This window comes from Myiozetetes cayanensis, unplaced genomic scaffold (assembly GCF_022539395.1).
Source record: "Myiozetetes cayanensis isolate MyiCay16 unplaced genomic scaffold, myiCay2020 scf9, whole genome shotgun sequence".
NCBI lineage: Eukaryota > Metazoa > Chordata > Aves > Passeriformes > Tyrannidae > Myiozetetes > Myiozetetes cayanensis.
In genome coordinates, this window is record NW_026088185.1 from 27574240 (window position 1) to 27597474 (window position 23235).

The window sequence follows — 23235 nt, forward strand, 5'->3', positions numbered from 1 at the left end:
CATCCATCATTTGCCAATATAAGAAGTTGTGTTTCAGCCTCACTGATTCTATTGCTTTGTACAAAGGGTAAATCCCCTGCCAATAAAGCCCCAGCGTGCTCGGTGTAATCAGGTGCTCCCGGTGCTAGCACAGGTTTCTAATCTTCCACAGACACCCCCTGAATACATACTGGCATTAAAAAACATAAAAATAAACATTGCCCTGGGCCTGCTCCTGCCTCTCTTGAAGCCAAAGGGAGTTTTGTCTTTATTTTAAAGGAACTTTTAAGTATTCAGCTCAGGAGGTAGCCACAGCTAAGCTTGTCTATATTCCCCATTTTCAGCACCATACTCAAGGTTACATGAGCAACATTTTGCCCAGATCTAACTTACCCATAAAACAAGCTTTTAGTTCCCCAACTGCAGATACATTCATTGCCCCACAGCAGCCCAAAGGGACCCAAAGAACGAAACCAAAATAATTTCAGGTCAGCTACATTTAGAACATATTCTCTGTAGCCATGATGCCCTGCCAAATGACTGGACTTCCCCAGAGCATGTATCCAGCCCTCTCCATCATTGTAAAAGAGGCAAAACAGACCTGTCGACTGGAACACACTGGTGAAAAGGCGTTGGTACCACAGGTAAAAACCTTCTTGCCATAAACAATCAGCACTCGGACATAGTTCTGGCACTCTTCCTATAGGGACACAAGGCAGAGACAAAGGATTTTTGAAAATTTTATTACATTATAAAAATACCTGTGTTGCAGCTGGAATACACCTTCCCCAGCTCTCACTTGGGCTGAGGTTTGTTGCATCAAGCAGTGCCCAGCTGTAGGGAGCTAGTGGTCTCAGTGAGCAACCCCGATTTGCTGATTATTTCTCTAACCATAGCCCTGCACAGTCCCTGGATAGGATGTTATCCATCAGGTTGACTCTGAGTCTCATAACTACACAAATGGCTCTTTCTGTGCTCTGCTTAGATTGCAAGAGAAATTCTCCCTCTTTCCATGATACTTCTGACCCATTTTCCCAGTAATGCTGCAGCTTTGAAAACATTACCCAGACACAGACTGCAGTGAAGGACAGCAGGTCTGTCTGCACTATAATTCAAACCAATGCCAGCAGAAAAACAGCAGGAACTTCTCTTTAATAGACCAGGCTGGTCAGAAGAATCTCATGCTTGAACAGGCTGCGATTTCCTGCCTCCCTGAGGATTGAGTGCTCAGGATTTTCCATGGCAAAAGGAGTTTCTCTTTAAGGCCGGGCCAGCGAGAAATAGCAAATTCTCTCTTCTCAGTTGCATGATCACTTGCTGGTACAAATAAGCAGCTCCCTCCACGTCAGTCCCCAAAGGTGCAGGGCTCCTGTGGTCCCATGCTGGGGTAGGGGTGGCAGCACAAGGCTGCAGTTGGCATTTTTTCAGAAAATCACCTTTATGTTGTTAGAAAGAGCCATAGTCTCTTTTTCTCCCCACAGCCTCACATCCAGAGACCTGTGGACTGCTAACTGAGCATCGCCTGGAGTTAAGCAGCAGGGGAGAAAGAGGCCACATAAGGTGGGAACTTTCTACCAGTACACACAGGGAAAGGGAGGTGTGAGAGTAGTGTGCAACTCCCACAGGCAGTGCAAGAGGGTCGAGAGCCACCTGCCCCAAGGTTCATCCAAACAGCCCTGACAAGAGATGTGCAGTGAGCCTGGCACAGCCTGCCTGCCTGGCCTCTGGGGCCATCTCAGAAGGAAGGATATGAGGAATAGCTAATGATGGCACCCACTGGGCTCCAAGTGAAGAAAGTCTATTATGCTGTACCATAAACAGAAAAGGAAACTTGTTAAAAAATAACAAACTCGGCTGGGTTATCCTGGCTCCTTTGTTTTTCTCCCTCCAATAGATCATCATTTGCCACTAAGCTGAGCCTACAGCTGCAGACACCACTTCTCCTTCTGTAAGCAGCATTCACTCTGCGAGCTTCCCTGTCTCACAGGGCTCCACGCTGCTGATCATTTCCCTGAAGAGTTCATTTGCAAGTTTCAGCAGTGTAAAAACATCCCCTGGAAAGGAAGGGGCTTGCTTAGCTGTATTATGTGCTATCTTCTTTCATTTGCTCTATGGAAATCAACTTGTTGAAGGATTCAATGCACATCCACCAGTATTAGCCACAGACAAGTGACTGCATGGGCATGACGCGTGGGGCTTGCTTTTGAATGGAGCAGATCACAGGGACTGCACTCCAGAGCCAGCCCAGGAGCACTCACCCAGCCCAGGCAGAAGCTACAGAGTGCCAAAGAGCAGATCCTGCCAGGCTTGAGGCTCAGCAGGGGCATCAGGGGATCAGGCTTGTCACCCAAAAATGAGGCTTAGATTCGTAGCTGAGTCAACTAGGTACTTCCTATTTCAGAAACAGATCAGTCATGGTGACTGTGCATCAGTCTATCAAACAGGACCTTGAGAAGCACTGTCCCACCTGCTGTGTGTTGAGAATAGAGGTCTCATTGCTTCCTTTAACAGACAAAGGGCTTGCCAGCCTCTCTGCCCTCTCCTGTCATTGCTGCATGGTGCTGGGAGCCTGCCATTTACTCCCTGCCTGTAGATGATGTCTGTATCTCATAACTGCTTCAAGTGATTCCTCTTTCTGTACACCACAGTTATTCAATCCCACATTATATTAGGACCACTATACATTTAAATGCAAAATACTAGAAATTCTTGAGTGAATGTTATTACAAAAAATATTACGTACTCTCCCAACAGAGTTTTGTTTTCAGAATATGACTGATTTGGCATCTAACCCAGAATGTAGCTCTGTACTCAAATTTCACACAATAGGAGAGTACCCATCTGCTTCCCTTTCACCTGCACTCTTCCCTGCTTTCTGCAGGGTCTGAGCACAGCTTCTGACCTAAACCAGCTAAAACCATTTATGTTGCTGGACCCTTTCCTGCCTAGCTATTACAATGTATTCCTAATTAAAGCCCTATCCTGCAGAAATCTAAAATCCCAATTTGGAGAATTCTCTTATTTGCACAGAACTGTATTACAGATTAACAAACTTCGTTTTCTATAAAAATCTTCCCAGGTGAGAAGATAGCATACAAAAAGAATTTCTCTGGAAGATCATGTGCTGCAGTCTACTGACAGTGATGTATCTGTTGCACACTTTTACTCTAGGCACGGTAGCCTGGCCTGGTGAGGATGCTGGAAGCTGGTATAATCTTGTGTTATTTTAGCCTAACTATGCACGGCTTTGTTTGCACCCATTCTGTCCAAGGCAGAAGTCATTTACTGAAATAGAGGAAGAAACCATATTGGGCAAAGTATATCTGCTGCTGTCTGAATCTGCTCCAGGATACTTCATCTGTGACTTCCAGCCCATTCCCAACTGCGGCAGCAAAGAGCAAAAGAGCACAGTCAGTATGGGTGAGGTGTCAGACTGGAAACATTGGACAGCTGGTACTTTTCAGGCAACTGGATGCAACAAACCCACTAGCTGGTTTTCATTAGCTGTCAAAGGCAGAAACTGGGGTGACTTGTGGATGTTCTCTGCTCTGCTGAAAAATGATGCTACTAGGTGTGGACCATGTAGTTGTTCCAGTAAATTAACTAATAGGCATTTTCTCTGGACCTGTCTTACTGATGACCATAGCAGTGCTCCATTCTTCTGGAGGAAGAGCAGTGATAATATTCACATTTCATACACCGTTCTCAAAGCTATTTATACACTTAAAGTAAAGAGATGTACATTATGTGCCCTGATCTCTCAGCCAAAACAATGCAGGTGTAAACGTGCTGTGGTGACATGCTGAGTTAGAGGAGCTCCTGAAGGGCAGTCACAGAGGTCTAACTACCAGACCATATCTCTCTAACCTGCCTGGCCCAAAGAGGAATATGGTGCTCATTTCATGTTTCTTGTTGGTCTATCCATTGCCAGTCCTGTCAGTCTGTGAAAGCCTCCAACAAAAGCAAAGAAGAAACCAAACCACTTAAAAGCTCCAGCTTGTGGGATTTTTCTCAAGACACTGTCTGGGAGATTTACATTAGATCCTCTTTCTACCCCAATCTCCAAATAAATAGCAAGGAACAGTCTTCTCTCTGTGTTCTTTAAACCAGCCTGGATTTGCTTTGAAAAGTCATTCAATATGCTGCTCTCTGCAACAATTCATAGCGGAGGCAACCAGTTAGTGAAATGATCTCACAAACCCCTACAGAAAATAGGAGCTATTTAATGCAGTTTCTTCCATGTGGCTGGAAAACTCCAGGCATCCAGGAGGCAAAAGTCAGACGGGCTTTAATATAACCAGAAAATTTGGCAAGTTTGAACCCACCTCTATCCAGACCAGACAATATTTGGATCCTGCTCTCATATTATGGAGCAGACTGTTAAAGCTATGTATGATCAGTCTGCAAATCTCATCACCAGAAGATATTACTGGGATCAAGAGATTAAGGATTTAAATAAAGGGGGAAGACTGCATATTTATATGGTTAATAAGAATACTCAGTTATATTAGTTGGGATTATTATTAAATATATGGCAGAGCTGATAAAAACCTGTGGCCCACTGCCAGGAAATTAAGCATATCTCTGATTTTCCTATGACTTGCATGTTACCCACTTTGAGGTTTTCTCCTCCCTCAAAATTACCTTCTTTGAGATAAGGCCTTAAATTTAGAAAGTATCACTTTTTTTCCAGTCTAATGAGCCTTGTTTTCCTAGAAAGGAACAGTACACGACTTCTAAGGTTCAACACAACAAAGAACAGGATCTCACGGTCAGAACAAGCTTTCCTGAAGTCCCTCCCTCCCACCCCCTCAGTTCAAGCCTATCCTCATTTATGTTATTTTTTGTAACATTTAAGGTTACTGTTCAGTCACTGTCTGTGAATGCTCTATGTCCACGACTGTGGACAGAACCAGGTCTCTTTCTAGCTCACAGAGATGCCAGGCTGCTCTGACAGCACATTTCAAACCTGAGAAGCAGGAGTGGTGCCCTGTTACTGCCTTCAGTCATGTGAACAGATTAGCAAATGGAGGGGCTCACCTAGTGCAGCTTCTGTTTGGAGGTAAAACTCAAAAAGACAATTTCAGGATGCTGTGAATAATCCAGCTGCAGATGCTTCTTAGTCATTTCTTCTGCCCTCTCAGCACAAGAGTTCTAAAAGGTTATAAGCCCTTAATCTCATTGTACAGATGCAGTTTTCTTTGAAAGCATAGCCATATATAGGCACTACCTAAAGTTTTAGGTTGAATAAATCATTCAAGCCCTGTTGTCAGAGATTTCTTTTTGAATTATTTTTTAGGCTAACCCTATTTCATCACATACTGATACATTTTAATCATAGATTAAAACCACAGTTATACACTGCATGAGACAAAGAGCTGTTGCAGATGGTCTGCCATCCTCAGAGAAACACAAACTCCTGGAGTAAAAACTGCAATTCAGAGAATCAGCCAGCAGAACTCCAAGTTCCCCTGCAATGCCACTTCAGAATGCAGCAAACATTTAATTTATCTGTTCCAGTTTATCCCGATTCATTAACAAATAATCAAGACCTAACTTGCTCTCGAGCACTGCTATTAATGCACTTTCAGGTATCTATATTAATTTCCTTGGACAAGCAATTCTGTTACTCAGTTTAAGCCAAGGCCCCAACCAAACTATCTTTCTCCTTTGAGTGCAATAGAAAGCAAAGAGAATTGCTAATGATTTTTCCAGCCAAGTTTTCTTTAATGGACTTTAATCAAACTTAGGGGCTGATTCTATATTGATAGCTTAGCAGAAGTAATAGGAATGTTGGTTCAGGTCTCTAGGAGCAGTTACAAAGGGGGAAAAAATTGCTGACAGCCTCCCAGTTATTTCTATTTGCCTGGGGATTTATATGGTGCCTGTCCTACTTGGACACCTATTATTCTTAAGTGGTGTAGAGTTTCCCAGTTTCAGCCAGATAAGCAGAGAGCACATCCTCTGTGTGACAGAGCCACTTGAATGTCTGAAACAGCTGATTCCTCCATTAGCTCAGCAAGTTCTGCACCAATCTCATTTAGCTGGGCTGAAGCCTTGGGCTAGGATTTTCCTGTAACCTTGTGTGAATCATAAGACCCCACAGCATCAGGACATCATACAGAAAAAGAAGGAAGCTATACTGGCAACACAGTGGGACAAGTGCTAGCTGGATGCCTATCAGACATTTCTCTTATTTCTTTCTTGCTCCAGAAGCGTTATTAGTGCATCATCTTCCTTCTGGCTACACAAAGCTCTTCAGGGAGCACCTAAGAGATGCAATTTTTCACTGTCATTTTCACAAATGGTTTCTTTTCACATTTTAAAATGATGTTGTGCTGCTTTTGGAAGGTTTACAAATAATTTGGTGCTTAAACAAAAGAAAGACTAAAGTTCTCATGTTTAAAAAACCACAACTTTCCATGTCAGGCAAAACTCCTTAGATGTGGTGGATGTGGACTGTTATGCAGAGACAAACCAACTACAAACTAGAAGCTGAGCAACTCCTAATGAAATTAAATATACCTCTTTCCCTTCTGCTCTATCCATCACTCATTTTAACTACAAGCTCTGGATGAGTTCATTTGGAAGACACAAAAACAAGGCACATAACACTGACTTTGTTCTCTCCACTGTCTCTCAGTAATGTGGATGTTTTCCAGGGGATAATTTAAAGGTGCTGATCATGATACATTTTATTAATGCTGCAAAAATAAGAATGATTACTTGTGGAAGCCAGCATGGGTCTCCAGAGACATGGCAAGTAAACAATGTACACTTCTTTGAGGAAACCACAAGTTTTAGTTGATAAAAATAACATAAATGAAAGAGGCCTTTCCAAGGCGTTTGTTTTAATAATGCATGAGATATTGCAGAGAGTTAATTTTAAAATCTGTCTCAGGAACTTATACATTAAGGGATTAAAATCTGATAAATTGCTGGGATGAAAACCGTCCTTAAAGTGAAATCACTCATAAACTTCCTGTTCTAGCAGAGCCCCAGCTGGGGTGGTACCAACCCAGTATTAATTTTTACATTATTTTTCTTAAATAACATTTGTAGATTGCAAACACAGTAATTACCAGTGAAGCCAATGCCTCTCTCCGTATTTAGTGATATATGCCAGGATGGTTGGTGAGCTGGATCCAACAAACAAAATACATTTTTGTAAGATACTATGCATTAAAGAAAAAGGAACAAAAGGGCTTTATGTATAAGCATGGAGATTACATCCCAGGAGTAGTAACTGTGAAAAGGATTTAGTGGTCACAGTGGCCAGGCATTCTGCATGATCTCCTATGGCAGAAGAGCTTACAAAACTGCCATGTATATGAACAGAGGAAGGTGGGAGGCTGTTTTAATCACACTCAGGCATTAGAGAGATTGATAAGAGAATATAGGTGAAAAAATAGAGAAAAAAACCAGACAAAAAATATCCAAGGGCAGTAGAAAAATGACTTAGTGAAAGAGGCTTGTAGAAATCATATTTTTACTTTATCAAAAGGCCTAAGTACTGAATTGACAAGAGAGTATAAGTGCCTCTGTAAAAAATAAATATTGGTAACTAAAGGGCTCTTTAATCTAGCAGAGAAGGGCAAAATGAGACACTGACACTCAAAACTGAAGCCAGATACAAAGAAAAATAAACTACATGTTGTTAAGAGGGAAGGTGATCTGCCATTAGAACAAGCCAGCAAAGCACAGCCAGCCCATTTGCTTCACATCTTCAGTGCAAAACTTTCTGCTTTCTTCAAAAAGCTGCAGCAGGCAAAGACAGGTTACTGAGCTCAGTTTAGGAATAAGCAGGTGAAGTCTGTGGTCAGAGCTATACAAGGCACCAAAAGAAATGGTACCTTCTAACCTTAAATCTGGGACCCAGATTTTTCATCTGCCTTTTCTCCAGAGAATAGGTACTCAAATGTGGAGTATCCATCATGCCATAATAATTACACTTCTGTAATATGAATGTTGTGGCTTTCAATCTTGCACTGCTTATTTTTCTTATGTTACAGCTCTAAGCATTTTAGGAAGAGATTTTCTAAGCAGCAGGAAGAATCTCATTTAGGTACTCAACAGGTACAAGAATGAAGGGGAAAAAGAGACATTTTAATACACCTGGTGGTTTTGAAAGCCTCATCCTAAAATACATATCTTATTAAATAGGCAAGGCAAAATGGACCAGTGATATAACTTCTGAAAACTACACTGTGAATTAACGTAAGAGCGAAAGGTCCTCCTTATTTTTAGCTTCTATTGCCACATATCTAAGTGCCTGACAGTCCATAACATATTTATCATGAAATCATCTGTGCTAGGTAGAAAGATGCCATTAGTCAAGTTTTGACAAAGCAGTGCTGAGGCAGACAGCTCTGCATCTTGTACCACCACTGCATAGCAGAATCAGAAATGTTCACATTTCTGCTGCATTTACCCCGACAAGGGCAGAGATGTTGGGTCAGAGCTGGACTTCTTAGCTGGAGTAGAGCACTTCACCAACTGTCTAGACTAAACTCAGTATTTTTGAGATACTGCTGAGTCATTTCTCTGCAGTGTAGCAAACAATGGAAGTTTAGAGTTGCCCTAAGAGCGACTCAGCTGTGGACACACAGGTTAGAGTAGACGCAGACCTGAGAGATCTGTGTTTGCTTAGCTGCTGCAGAATCCTTCTGCCTTTGTAGGCTTCCTGTAGCTTCCTGCCTTCTTGTCAGACTCTTAGTCAACAACTCTGTTTGTCACTAATTGTATACCAAGAAGTGTCTAACAGTCTGCTTAATTACTGTTCCTCAGAACTTCACCTATAGTCACTGCACCCTGCAAACAATTTCAAGCTCTGTATCTAGATCAGCATAAACTCAGCTGTTCAGAGCATCATCCTTCTGAAATTTTTGTTAAACCCTTTGCAGTGTAAGGAGGCAGCAGTGAAGATATTCAGACCATTGCTTTCTTTTGGCAAGACAGTAACAAAGATAAATTGAAATTATCCTAGAATTTGTTCAGTCAAATGAATGGCTTTATCCAGGGGTTGACAAAATAATTCTGGGTTACAAATTCAAATTCTTCATGAACAATATGATACAACTTAAACCTCACAGACTTTATAATGGAAGAAAAGAGGAAAATAATTTCTTTGCACATTTAAAGTACAAAGGCCATAAACTCAAAAATTCCTCATGTCTTGGGTTCTGGAGTTTGTTAATTTTGTCCTACTTCTTCTTCTTGTGGCTGGCCATGTTTGGTGTTCGCCTAACCCAACCCATTTTGCCTCCGTGATGTTTTACTGCATAAAGTAGATTCCATATGAAATTCTAAGAGATGTTCTAGGATACCCATACTCCTGATCTCCACAGTTACATGAAGCAAATTGTTGCCTATCTGGCAAAATTCAAGCTTTTTTGTGTATATACAAGTTAATACAGTAATCACATAAAGTGTATGATATAAAATGTATATAGTCAATGGAAACCCAGATAATCCTGTGTTTAAAGCAGCGAACTGTAACTTGGCAGATTCCAGCATTCTGGGTCAGCCACACAATCACTCTCTGCCTGACTGTTCATGTTTAAACAAAGACTGTGCTTATCCTGTCTTATCCTTTGTCCAGCTCCTTTGGTTTGGATTGAGATCATTTTGCAGTGCAACATTAAGGACAACAGGACACCCTCGCAGGTGTCACCCTTGAGACCTGAAGATTTTTTAAGAGAACGAACATCACACTTGAAAAATCAAAATATTTCCTGCTTTTAGATAGATGACTTTGTTTTAGCTTCTCAGAGAGAGGCAGAAGGGCCCTGTGGTTGGATCAGAAATGTCTGCAAACTCCAAACTTCTGGGACAGCACGTGTTTGTTCAAGCAATTCTTACTTCAAACTCCAGCTTAGCAGACTTCACCTGCCTCCAAAGCAGCTCTGTGATATTCCACCTGAAGAGACTGCAGTGTGTGAGCAGATTCAGTTCTCAGGTGAACTGTATAATGAACTCTAACTGCAAACATGCACTGAAGCCCACCTGGCTGAATTCCAGGGGCTCGCTGCTGAGCACCCAGACTAAGGCAACCTGCCCAGCCTCAGACCCCATTGCAAGATGCTACCCCTGGATTGCCACCACTCTGCTCCTTGGTGTGTCACAAATAGTGTCCTCTCCAGCAGTGAAATCACCTTTAAATTTCCTGCAGAGCAAGTGTAATAACTTGGACAGGGGGCCTTTGAAATGGCTCGCTCGATGGTGCTTATACACACGTGGTGGTAGAGCTAAACTGCTGCAAATTTACAGGCTCAGGCTGGTGTCAGATGCTCCCTGTGTGGATTTCACATGTTGCAAATATATTTACCCATAACATCATTATACCATTGAAAAATTTACCTCTGTTTTCCCTTTACTTTGACAGGACCTCCTGGTGTCTTCATCTGAACCCCATGCTGTTGCCTGAAAAACCAAAATGCACAAGTCACATAAGAATGCCACTAGCCACCATGACTGGAGACTCCCAAAACAAGAGCAAGCATCTCTAGCCAATTTACACAGCCCAATTTAAAAGCAGCATTGTGACAGTAAACATGTATCTCGCTCCCACTGTGCTCACAGTGCACACAAATGATAAATAGATGAGAAGTCCAGAGGCAGAAGCAACTGGAATGTTCACAGAGGACAGACTTTAATTTACATGTAAATACAACTTCTGATCACCATTCAGCTGGAAGGTCCAAGACATAAAACCCCACACACTGAGTCATCACCTTTTCAAGGAGGACAGTGCTGTATAAAACCACCATCTTTCACCACCAAAACAAAAACATTCCCTACAGCAGAGTCCAGCAGTTCTGCACAAATCTGTTGGTCTTCTTAAATTTACCCCCAAGATTATCACCTTTTAAGTAAACCTGCAGTGAGGCAAGCTGGATAAAACAACTGAGAGCTAGGGAAGCAAGGAGAAAGGTTGATGGACATTTGTGATAACAGAAAAGTAGGGTCAGATCCTGAAATGGAGTAAATCACATCAGTGCTGAGGGCACTATTGACTGGAGTATGAGAACGTGTGGGGTCCCCAGTTGGCTCTGACTGACTGCTTCAGAGCAAGAAAAGTCAAGACGAGAAAAGCTGCATTAGAGAGAACTTTTAGATTTAAAATATTCAGCAGCATACCTAGCCATCCAGTGCCCTCCCCAATTTTCCTCCCTTCAGCACTTTTTAAAAATAGTCCTAACAAATTCAAGCAGGTATAGTTAGCTGGAGGTGAAAATACAAATAAACATCCATACTATACATAATACATCATTCTGAGTACAAGAAAAATAGCTCTGTTACATAAGGAAAGGCCAGTCTCACAAAGTTCAGATACAGATCCAAAGCTCCCCTAACAGAGCCAGGTTTTCTTTATTTTCCTCAGTCCATTACCAACAAAGGAAATGGCTTCAAAGTTTGGTCCGGATCTGAACTCTTCTTGAACCTTCTCACTGCAGCCAATGTATTTTTTAAAACCTGGTCTTTCATAGAAATTGTCCCCTCGACACATGATAAATCCAGCTTTTTTGCTGGAGAGAGTTGGGAAACCACTGAGAAGAGAGGATGAATTTTCCTGCTCCCAGCTCAGGTCCATGAAGGCACTTATTCAGACCTACAAGAAATGCCATCACCCAGGAAATGCATTCATATACAACATTTGGGGAAGGGATATTTCTAACTCCTTTAAAAAAAAAGAAAAAAAGGCATCTCTCCATTAGCTGAGCATTCCATTCAATTTGGCTTGAAGTAAGACTTTATAAGCAGAGTCAAAGATCTGGTCAGAGAAGGGAAGAGCACAGATCTTTCCCTGGGAGTCACTAGGGAAATACCTTCCATGTACCGCAGCCCAATCCAGGCTGAAGGCCAAAAGCTTGTGTTTCAGAAGTGTTTTAGTGAGACCTGGGATAAGTCCTTGCTGGAAAGGATTATTAAGCTGTATCCTGAGAGGGTATATGTCACTGGATGAGAGAGCTCACATAGTAAGCCATCACAGGAGAGCAAGGAATTTTAAATGGTGACTCCTAGGAGCCCTTGACATCTGGAACACAATTGCACAGCAGTTTTGATCCCCAGTCCCAGCTCTAGCCCATATTCACCTAACTACAATATCTTTGCACCTTGGATCATATTTCTGACAATCTTAATACAAAAAAAAAAAAAAAAAGAAGACAAAAAAAAGAAAAAAATTCAGAAAAGAGGTCACATTAGGTGGTCCTTCTTCCCATTTAAAAAAATGGAGACAGAGCTCCATTACAGAGCCCAGTTTACCCTAACAGTGCTTGACAGGACAAAATGAAAACAGAGATTGTTGGTTACTTCAGCAATCGATTCTTCTCCACAATGCTCTGGGTCTTCTGGGGTTACAGCAATGCAACAGAGAAGAATTTGGCCTCCCAGAGGACACCCAGCTCTTCCTGCCAGACACCTGCACCGCAGAACTTCCAGGCATGTTGCAAACACAGTCCACGTCAGAGCACTGCTCTCCTCCAGCTATGTTCTGATGTGCCTAAATGATTTCTTTTATTAGGCACATTGCCCTTCAGCTTTCTGAAGCACTACCTTGATGAGCCTAGTGATAACAGAAGATCTTGGTGATGGCCCAAATTATAGGAACATGTTGCTTGTGACTGCACCATTAGTCAGGGTGCACTTCATTAGAGCTAAGAGGATAATTAGGCAACATGGCAATCCAGAGCACGTTTTATGAGTCCCACACATGTCTTTGGCAGGACAGGGAGGAGTTAGTTTGTGGGCTAAGTAACTCCAATGACCTCTGGTGACTCAAAGAAAATATTCATGACTCTGCAAAGGAGAACATCTTAGCAATAATAAAAGTATAATTGCAAAGCCAAACATCTAATGTGCATTTAAATATTTGTACTGCAAGTTCCACTGACCTACAGCCTAGACAAGTCCTTGTGCTGGGCTCCCAGGGGCCCGCACACATCTGTGGTCAGGGCCTTTGGGTTGCACCTGGGCAGGCTCAGACCTCTGATCTTGGGGCTTTCACATGAGCTTTCCAGCATTGTTTGGTTTCTTTGCTTGACTGATCAGCTGTCTTTTCGGATCAAAATGTCCCACCCTCATCATCTCTGTTGCCTTGGGCTCCTCTGTGCAAACTCCCTGTGTAATGCTGGTGCTCCGCGTCCTCTCACTGGTGTGTCCAACCCAAGCCCCTCCTCCACAGATGAACATATGTTCTTCCTCTGCTTTAGATTCATTTTGCCCCAGCATCAAACTATATCCTGGACATTTGATAGAGAAACTTCCAGAAAGATCTCTCTTCTGGAGTGCATCTGTTCGTACCCATATAGTTCTCAGTGAGGTAGAGACCTACTTAACACTTGCATAACACCACAGCACTGTAGGAGATGCTTTGTACTTTCACCTCCTTACCTGATCATAATGCTTCTCAAAAGCCAGCTTCTTGAACAATGACTTAGATGCCTCCCCTCCCTTTCCTCATTTCCCTCAATAAACCAGATTAATACTTTTTGGGTTTGGTTTTTCTTTTTTTTTCACTGCTGAAACTGCCTCTGCACACTTGCATGAGGTACAAACTGTATCCACCAGATGTTTTTGGTCACTCTGTTGGGTCATCATCCTGAATTTATGATTAATTTTCTCAGTTGTTTGAGACACTTAAGTTTCCCAGCCCGAGAAAACACATCTGGGATTATTTTTATTCCTTCTGCGACACCAGTCAATGAAAAGCAGTAGATATCTCTTGACCCACATGCAATAAGACAACTTTCCTGGCATAGGTCATGGAAACAGAGCAAGGATGAAGATGTGACAAACCTGGAGCAAGGCTACCTACAAATACAGGACAGTATGTGCTGGACATTCTCCAAGCCCTGCTTCCCATGTGCTTAAGCACCTAAGCTGAAACTTTTTTAGGCTATCAGGGTGTCAGCAATTCCTCCCCTTACATCCTTAACAAGAGGTAAAAAAAAAAAAAAAAAGAGGGGTGGGCCAGTGCTTGTGTATTTGTGTGCATTTTTAGGAAGTCGCATGAAGGAGACAATCACAGAGAAGCAGTCCTGTGTACAAGTACACGTACCTGGTGCAACATCGCTCAGCTAGAAATTAACACAAATAGGCCACAACAGCTAAGCTCAGTACATATCTGAATATTCAAATCTCACACCCAGACACAGAAAGAATGAGTTAATGTCTCTCCCAATGCATTATGAGCATCATGGTTTGCTCCCAGTTCAGACTGCAGATCAACAGTGCTCTAGAAATTCGATCTCATCATGTGCTGTCAAATCAGTTATTCAGCACACACTGCTGAGAGAAGCTTTCTAGATACATTTATTTAATTACCAGCACATCCCAGTGTTTTTATTCAAAGTACCTGCCTGTCACTATCGGGTCCTGTTCTCAATAGTTATGTGCATCCTCAACTGTTGCTGCAGAAATCTCTTAGACTTCTATAGACCAGCTTTTACATTCAGGCAAGGAATTTATAATTACTTCCAATACCACATATGAATTTAATAGATTAAGCATACACTAATCCCTTCACTGTACTTGCACAACAGCAGTTGCAAGTTTTTGTGCAAACCCAGAACATTGCTTTAAAACTGGAAAGTTAAGACTGGAAGAGAATATGTAACATGCATATTTATCAGGTAAATTAAACCTGTTGTTAATTTCTAAGGTCTTTTATTACAAACCTATCCATCTGTTACCAATCTCACTCCCATTAAATAAGTGCTCCATGAAAACCACTGGAAGCCTTGCATACCTGCAGACAGAACCACAATCATGTTGTTGTCTCCTATTAGGAGAAAAAAGTATAATACCAGAATGTGCACTGTATATGTTTAAAAGGAGATAAAAACCCCCTCAAGTACAGACTTGTACTTGAGTACTGAAAAAACAAACCTAACCCACCAAAAATCAGGGACTGATTCTGTGAGATGCCAGCATTTTCTAGAAGGTACTGTGTTCCTCAGGTTTCTGCTGTTCTCAGCAAAAGCAGCACCTTGCGTCCCAGGCCCAGATCTGCAGGGATTGCTGATAACAGGAGCTTCCATTTCCATCAACCCTCCCCAGTGCCCACAGGAGACTTCTCAATCTGCCCACGGAATATGAGGTGATTTTGGTTCTCCGCTTGTGCTGTGCTGGGCACCCTGATCAGAGTCTGCCAGTCACATCACCCTTTGCTGAGTTATGCATGAGGAAGGAGGGCAGGAGGTGCTGTGATATGACAGCTATTGTGCACTAGAGACCTGAGCTGGCAGAGTCATTTCTTTCCCTGTGTATTTATTTTCATCTTCCTTTACAGTAACTGTACAAGGTACTAGTATATTTAGAGAAATGTAGCTCTGGAAAAAATAAAAAAGACTTGGTTTGAAAGTATCTTCCTGGATTCCACATGCGGGCCAAAAATCTCTGCATTCCTTGTTTACATTTACAATATTTTTTTTGGATCAGCTCATTTCACAGCAAGGTATGGAAATCTTTTTCCAAGTCTAGGGAGAGAGAAACATGGAGGGACTATGCTTCTGCCCTGCTTTTAAAACCTGTCGACTTTAATGGAAATAAAGCACATATTTACACCCTATTGGACCAGTTTAGTTTAACCACAATGCTTAAAGTGGCACTGGGGTGCAGACCAAGTCTTTCACAGAATCGATGCTCAGAGGCTGCTGCATTCCCTTACAAAATGTCAGCCTCATTCTTTTCATCCATGCTGATGAACAGATTTCAGACTTCTAAAATATCACCCATAGATTCTTGCTGATACTGACAAATCAATTTCACAAGGCTATATACTCTGCAGTGTCTACATAATACAGTACCAGTGTAGACCTACTCTTCTCTGAGCAAACTCTACAGCATTAAAAGAAATTGATAAGTTCCAGGTCTTACAGCACTTGGAAGAAAAAATCTTTCACAGAAGTTCTACAGGCTGGATCCAGAAAACCCATGAAGAGGTTCTTCATTTTCTATGATGTTTACTGTGAAAACATTTCTACAACATTTTACCCTCATTATTTTACTTTCTCCCCTACTTAGTCCTCCAGGACTTCTCCACAAAGGCTTGCTGGTTTAGTCTAAGAGTAGAAAGTTAAATTCCCTTTTTGAAGCAATGACTTTTGTCTCTCGAGGACAAGGCACATTTACAGTGCTCCATAAGTAATAACTTATTGAAAATCTAACTTCTTAATAATAAAGCACAGTAGCTTAATACACCAGAGGCCATTTCTGAAGTTCCAACACTGGTAATTTATTAAAACTGTGATAAGCATGTCTGATAAAAAGATAACTACTACCAAAAGAACAGAATGCCAAGCTTCAGTAATTAGTTCTGCTTCATACTGCAGTATACAAATTGCAAATCACTGCTGCATGCAGTGACAGGTATGAGGAATGATCACAGAATTCAGTCAATTCGTTGTGGGGAGAAGAGGGGGCTTGGATGAAGGGAATTGCATTGTGTGTTATCAAATTATTAATTGATTTCCCTTAAGTGATTTCAGATTCTTCAAAATGTGGTAAAACTCAAGCTGTTTGCTCCATTTAAACTAAGCACCCACAGCGCCTATCAACAGACTGGCCCAGTCACACGGCTCTTCTGGAGTGGCTGGAAAGTAACTCAGATGGGGAAGACCTCAAATGTAACACAAGATGGAGGTTGGCAAACAAACAAACAAACAAATCCATCAGTGAGTTTCAGGTCCCATAATCTTAATCTCTGAATCAGATCTTCTCTCTATAAACAGAAGTCAACATTTTACTATACAGGGACTGCTTTTAGCCTGGCATTTATTGGCTGCTGAACACAACTGCTCGCTCTGTTCAAGTCAGAGCAGAAGTGGATGCTACATATTGGCATAGTAAGGATGGAACAACTCATCAGAAACAAGGACTTTCTCATTTTAAGAATGGATATTTAACTAAGCTCCAAGTAATACCAACTTGGAATATTCATGTTTCTCTGTCTCATGGACTGTTACCACATCCTTACAAAGAGATACACAAGAGTCTGAGGCATGTTCCTCTGCCCTGGCTCACCTATTGCATCAAAAAATACAGAAATGGTGTACATCAGCACAATAAACAGCGAGAAGAGTTTCCAGGAGGACTGACCATGTTGTCGTCATTGGTTTCATTCTGAAGACTCACTGATGGAGAGTTGAGTCTGTCCTCCCACCTTATGTTTTCACACTGTAGGCACACCCAAACAGAGCATCACTTTAACTCCCAGCAGAGCAGGGCCTCAGCCTCCAGGTAGGGGAGCTCTACCTTTTTGATCAAGTTATCCCAGTCCAAATGTGGTACTTTACATCAGTTGGATCACAGTAACCCTCCCTGTTTATGATCCTCCCTTATCTCAGATGCAAGGTAAAGTGCTTCAGTTTTCCTGCTATGCAAAGAGCAAATCTGAGTACCCAGCACTGCAGCTCCTGGACCACGGTTGGCTGTCTGTGCCTACAAACACAATCTGTTCTCCACTGCAAATGTTAGTTTTTCAGAGGAAGTTTTTAGCTGCTGTGAGCTCTTCTTTGATGGTCATTGCTGCTGATTTTCTCTCTTTCACAGCCTCAAAATCCCTTGTTTTTCACTTGTATTATAGAAGCACGTAGAGGAGTGAACTGAGATTGTGACCCCATATTTCTAGGCAATATACAAACAGGCTGTGGGAGAGAATTTCTGTCTCAGAGCACTTACAAGCTCAACAGAAAGCACAGGCACATGGGAGGAATAGAAAACCAAAAGCACAGAGAGGTCAACTGACTAGGAAAAGGCACTGAATATGTCAGAGGCAGAGATGAGCACTGACCTTTGCTCTCGTGAGGACTAAAAACTTTCCTGTCTAGCACAAATGAGTTCTTAGACAGCATTTTTTTGCTAGTGTCACAAAATACATCCACTGAGTTTGTGGCGCATGGGGGAGAGGGTTTAGAGATTAGAACAATGGGCAAGACACTGCACATCCTCTCCTCTATTTTCTGACATCTTGGGGCACAGCCACAGACTCATGTACAAAAAGAAATTTGAATTTGGGTGCCTTCAACTTCCATTCATCCTGCAGGAGATTTATTAACATACATAACATAAGGTCTGTAAATATGACACTCTCCTCTCTCTGCAGTGTCAGATAGGAATTTCCAACTCCAGACATGCATTCCCATACCTGAAAGGAGCACTGTATGAGGCTTAACAGATCACAGTTTCTACAGTGTACCCAAATGGAACCACTGTACAAGGTTTTATTATTAAAGACGATTGTGTAAAGCTTTAGTCAAGAACATTTGATACCAAGTACTAAAACCAAAATGGTGCTTTCTAAGACAAACAACAGCCATGTCTGGGTTACAACTTTTTTCAGCTCTTTGGGAATTTCGGTGTACAAAGAACATATTAAAATGGAGCAGCCGGCTCAGCCTTGAGGAGCTGCTGTCAAGATTCCTATTTGAAGCAGATTGACTTGCTGTCTCTTTAAGCACACTTCCAGTAACCCTGGCATAAAACATTCGTAACTTGATGCTGAATTCCATACAGAGAAGAATTTGAGCCTTTTTACACAACGGAACTTTGTCATCCAAATTTTCAGTTTTCATAGCACCTAGGAGCCTCCCGTATAGCCCAGGACTCCCTGTGCAAGCCTGTGCACGTACAGCCTTGCCAAAATGCATTATAAGTAAAGTGCAATAATATATGAGGTACTGGGACAGCAGAGCAGAGAGGGACAATGGAGCACAACCACACAGAAAGGCAACGTCATGGCACACCAGCCACATAACTCACTGAGAGCTTTGCATAACCAGAAGAGTTTTAGTATACCAGGGATGGGATTCTTCTGAGACACAAAGGGGACACATGGGAGAAGACAAGAGGATAAGGTGGATTAGCCTAAGGGAAGAGAGATGCTAGGCTGATTCAAAGTAGGGTAAACCTCTTACTGGAAGTGACAAGCAGGTTCGTGAAAGACCCTTAAAATTAATATGAGTAATGCCACAAGGATACATCCAAAGAGAGGGGAATCAGTGTAAGGGTACAAAGATATGGGAATGCAGTGCTGTCCATAATGATAAAGCAAGCAGGAGTACACATTCTGCTGTGACTCTGTGCCGAGCTGTGACAGTTACATATTTACACAGCAATGTTACTGAACACGCCAACACAATACTTTGGAAGAAAGATATGTCTCTAAAGAAGAGAGATAAAGATGGCACTGCATTTCTGTTTCCAGTATCTAGTGTTTGTATTTTTACCATACTATGAAAAGAAAAATGTCAGTCTGTGATGATTTCATTTTGCTGGTGATCTACTTCATTTTGCTTGAAAGTTCGTAAGACTGCAATGATTTATCTTCTTGTTCTATATGGGAATGCTTACCTTTTTTTTTTTATTTTAAACAACATAATTAATTGAATATTTCTATTGCTTTTAAGCATGATAAAGCATGGATGGAGCGAAATATAAATTGATAGTCTTAGTAAACTGGGATGCTTGGTATGCTAGTGAAAAAAGACCTTAAAAACTCTCACCTATAGCCAATTTAGAATGAATGACAACATCCAGAACTGGAGAACAGTACAGGAGATGTTAGGGAAGGATGACTTATATGTTTCCTATTACTGAAGAACAAAAGCATACAGAAACTGAGATGAGGCTTTTAGCACACTGGGTAATTAACAGCCACAGCAGAATTTGGTTTCTTGCCATGTCACATTCAGTTTATACCTTATGACAACAAACATTTACAAAATGTACTGGAGATTACAGAGACATAAGATTATATGTTAAATCAATAAAATAACTAAATAAAGAGGTTAAAAATATACTGAGGAGGAAGTGATGAAAGAAAACTTCACTGTGGTCAAGCACAGGTCGGGAATGTAAGTACCACTGATGCACATGCAGGTGCAGTTGTCACTGGCCAGGTGGGTATCACATAGCACTATTTCTCACACCACCCGCACTGTTTATTCTGTAAAGAATAGGTTTTGTTGTGGGGTTCCTTTTCTTCAGTTGCTACAAACAAGGTACAACAAGCCAAGTGAGCCAACAAATGGAGTCACAGCAATGGTTTCCCTTGATATAGTGGAGGCAATTCTTCCTTCGAGGCTCCTTTACCACCAAAAGATGTCCATCTCTACGCCTTTATGTTCTTTGGCAGAGTCGCCATTCAGAACTAAATCCCTCCTTCCTCTTTGTGGCCTCTGCTGATGGATGTGACAAGACTTCTAAGCAGCCTCCTCTTACTGTTTTGCACAATGATTTCTGGAGCAGGAGGCTCAAAACCCCTTCCAATGGACCAGCCCATATTCAGTACAAAATCAATTTACCATGGCTATAGTCTCCTTTGTATTTCTGCATCAAGCAAGGCGATTTTGTTCTCCTTCATTTTTCTGCTCGGGGTTTCCTCACCATTGTGCCTCTTTGAAGCTCACTGCTATGGAGAGATGTTAAGGGATCTCCACCATACATTTTTACATTCCCTCCCCCTCTGCTTCTGGACAAATCCTACAGTCAACTCAGTGCATTTCTGTGCACCCACATTAAGGGTTCAGCTATGAAAAGCAATCTTTCCATATACGCTTCAAACTGAAAACGTAATCAGTGAAGCACACATGAAACCTCTGTGTATTATCGGCTTTCTAAAGTGGGGAAGTCTTGCATTCTTTACTCCTCTCCAAGTTACATCACTGAATATACTTGTTCAGCGTTTATTTGTTTGCTTTGAGAAGGAGCTAAAATAAGTTTGAGGAACTGTCCAATTTGGATCTGATTCTCCCAACAATTAGGCTGAGATTCAGGAATAAAAATCAGCACATCCTGCAGCATTAGAGAGACTAATAGAGAACTAAGATGACATTTTCACTGTTCTGCGCCTTCTGTTTTTCTTCAGGGAAATCACATCTATTGCATTGGGGGTGCTAATACTCTTTCAGATGACAAACACTGCAATATATTCTCATTAAAATTGTGTAAGAGGTTGAACATGGTTTGAGTCTGTTTTGGCTTGAATAAAAAAGGGGGAAGTGCACAATTAAATAATGTGCATGTGATCTAATTTATCCTATCAACATTCTTTTCTGGTTGTGCACTTAAGCTTGGTGTAGTACAACCAAAAGGAAAAAAATGTACTGGAAATCTTTAATTAAGTGAAAGCTGCATTATTGTGACCAAACGAAAGCTTTGAGATTACTTTAATGAGCCAAGGCCAGTTTTGTGCAAGCCAGAGAGGTTGGGAAAGTTTTGCAAGACAGGCTGAAAACAGAGATCCTGCCTGAGCCTGCTTGTACCATGGGAACTTAAGTGAAACCAGACCCTCCCTCTTGCTTTTCCCCAGTATAAAATAATAGCTTTTGAGCTTCAATAATATGGGCAAAAATTTCTAAACCCTCAGCTAGAAAGGAGTCTTTGTACTTCCCCTATGCAGTTCAGCAGATTTATGTCTGAATTTCCATTTGTTTAGCACACCTAGAAAAAAAGATCCAGATCCTGTTCCTACTATGATTTTGACATGTACTGCAGAAGCACATGAGGCACATGGACTAGTCAGCTGCATTCTGCTAGGCACTTCTGTTTAAAATTAAATGGCAATTCTGCCCCAGTGAGCCCATATCCTAGGACTGAGGTGAAACACAACATGTGGCTGTAAAAAACAGGCAGAAGGAACAGAAGGGAGCAATGAGATGACTGATACTTGCAGTCAGGGAGTACACATGGTGCACAGGCAAGTATGGTGTAAGCTTCCCAGGAAGGTTTTTGGCAATACACACTGATTTTGACCTTTAGACTCTCTGGTTTCTATGGGGTTTGGTGTTCAGCAGCATAAAGTGTCAGAAAATGTCATTTTTGACAGATCACTAATAACCAAGAATGGGTAGCACCTTTCAGAAGTTATTAGGCTGGGCTGGAAGAGAAAGCCAGAAATGGAAGGTCCTCCATGTTTCATAAAAGAGATTTCAGTATATTTTATTGTTCTACAGATACATTGTGCATTACATCTCTGCTTTCCTCCGCCAGGTGCCTAACGCTCTTGATAAGCTAATTACAGCCTTCTGCTTATTTCATGTCAAGCTTAACTCCCCAGTCTGAGCCTAGCCTGCAGTTCTGGCATGTATTTTCCTTAATCTAAGACCATCTGTGCTCCATCAGCAAGGAACACTTAAACACAGAGAAAGTGAAGAACCAACAGTGTTAAATTCCCTGTATGCTGCCTCCAACTCCTCTACCCAGCATTTCCAATTAAGTGTGAAGCCAACATCCATCCAGTCCTAAATACACTGGAAGGCTCTGAGCAGGCCAGAGTCAGCTACAGACGCAGCAATACTTTTCAGTGGTCAGAGGGGAAATGACAAGCCAAAAGGGACCTAGATCTCTCAATTTTTTTAACATCAAAAGCTTCATAATTCGAGTGCTATCACATCCCCAGCCATACATGCAGTAGTTGAGTTCAGCACTTCATCGATGTAAATCAAATACTTGTCTCAGAGAAGAATAAGGAGTCAGTTTGGGGAAAAAAGCAATGGGGTTGATTTATCAAGAATTCAAAAGATATTTCTCAAGTCTTATGTTTATTGCTGCACAATGGAAGGGTACAACAATTTAAATCAACTGAAATCAAAACTGCACTGCAATTTTAGGGAAGATAGCTCTCTGCCACTCCAGCCCCACCACTGAAGGTTCAAGTGTTTCTGACCCCTATTGTGCCCTCGCTGCCCAGCCCAGCTGGACACAGTCCCTGCCTGCTGCCGCTGTCAGTGGCCATAACCTGACCACTGTGTGCCCCATCAATCCACTCATCTTCCTCCTAAGGCTGGGAAACAGATGCCTTCAGACTCCCTGCTTGGTCTGTCACAGTTTGCCTTGCTTCTGCCTCCTCTCTTCCAACACCAGACGTCAGCACCTGATGCCGTAGTAAGCTCTGCCAAGCTTCATCTCAACAAGAAATTTATTTGCTCCTTCTCCTGCAAAGATGGCTCTGATGCAGTGTCTTTTATTCCTTCCTCACAGCTCCTCTGTTCTGTTCTCCAGTCTGCACTCTCCTGCCAACCCAGGATTTATTTTCCAATTTCCTTCAGTTTGAGTCCTGCCCTTACATTCCCCCTTCCACCTGGCTCTTCCCTCACCTCCCCTCCAGCACGTTTGCATTTGACCTTTATCAAGGTCAAAGATTCCATAAATGAGTTTTGAGAATATGCCTTGTAATTAAGATGAGGCAATATAAAATGATTCTACAACAGGATTAATGTAGCATACTTCTTTGTGCTTCTTCTAACTCCT

The 23235-nt window shown here is 41.8% G+C and overlaps 1 protein-coding gene across 4 annotated transcripts in view; it reads right to left on the minus strand.

The window, feature by feature from the left end:
* Window positions 1–23235, minus strand: part of SEMA5B (semaphorin 5B) — a 271728-nt gene that overhangs the window by 71708 nt on the left and 176785 nt on the right. For all 4 annotated transcript variants that reach the window (XM_050339626.1, XM_050339627.1, XM_050339628.1 and 1 more), the window contains exons 7-8: window positions 10339–10401; window positions 581–679 (exon numbers count right to left, since the gene is read on the minus strand). In XM_050339626.1, coding sequence (XP_050195583.1) covers window positions 581–679; window positions 10339–10401 — 162 coding nt within the window. The remainder of the gene's footprint in view (window positions 1–580; window positions 680–10338; window positions 10402–23235) is intronic.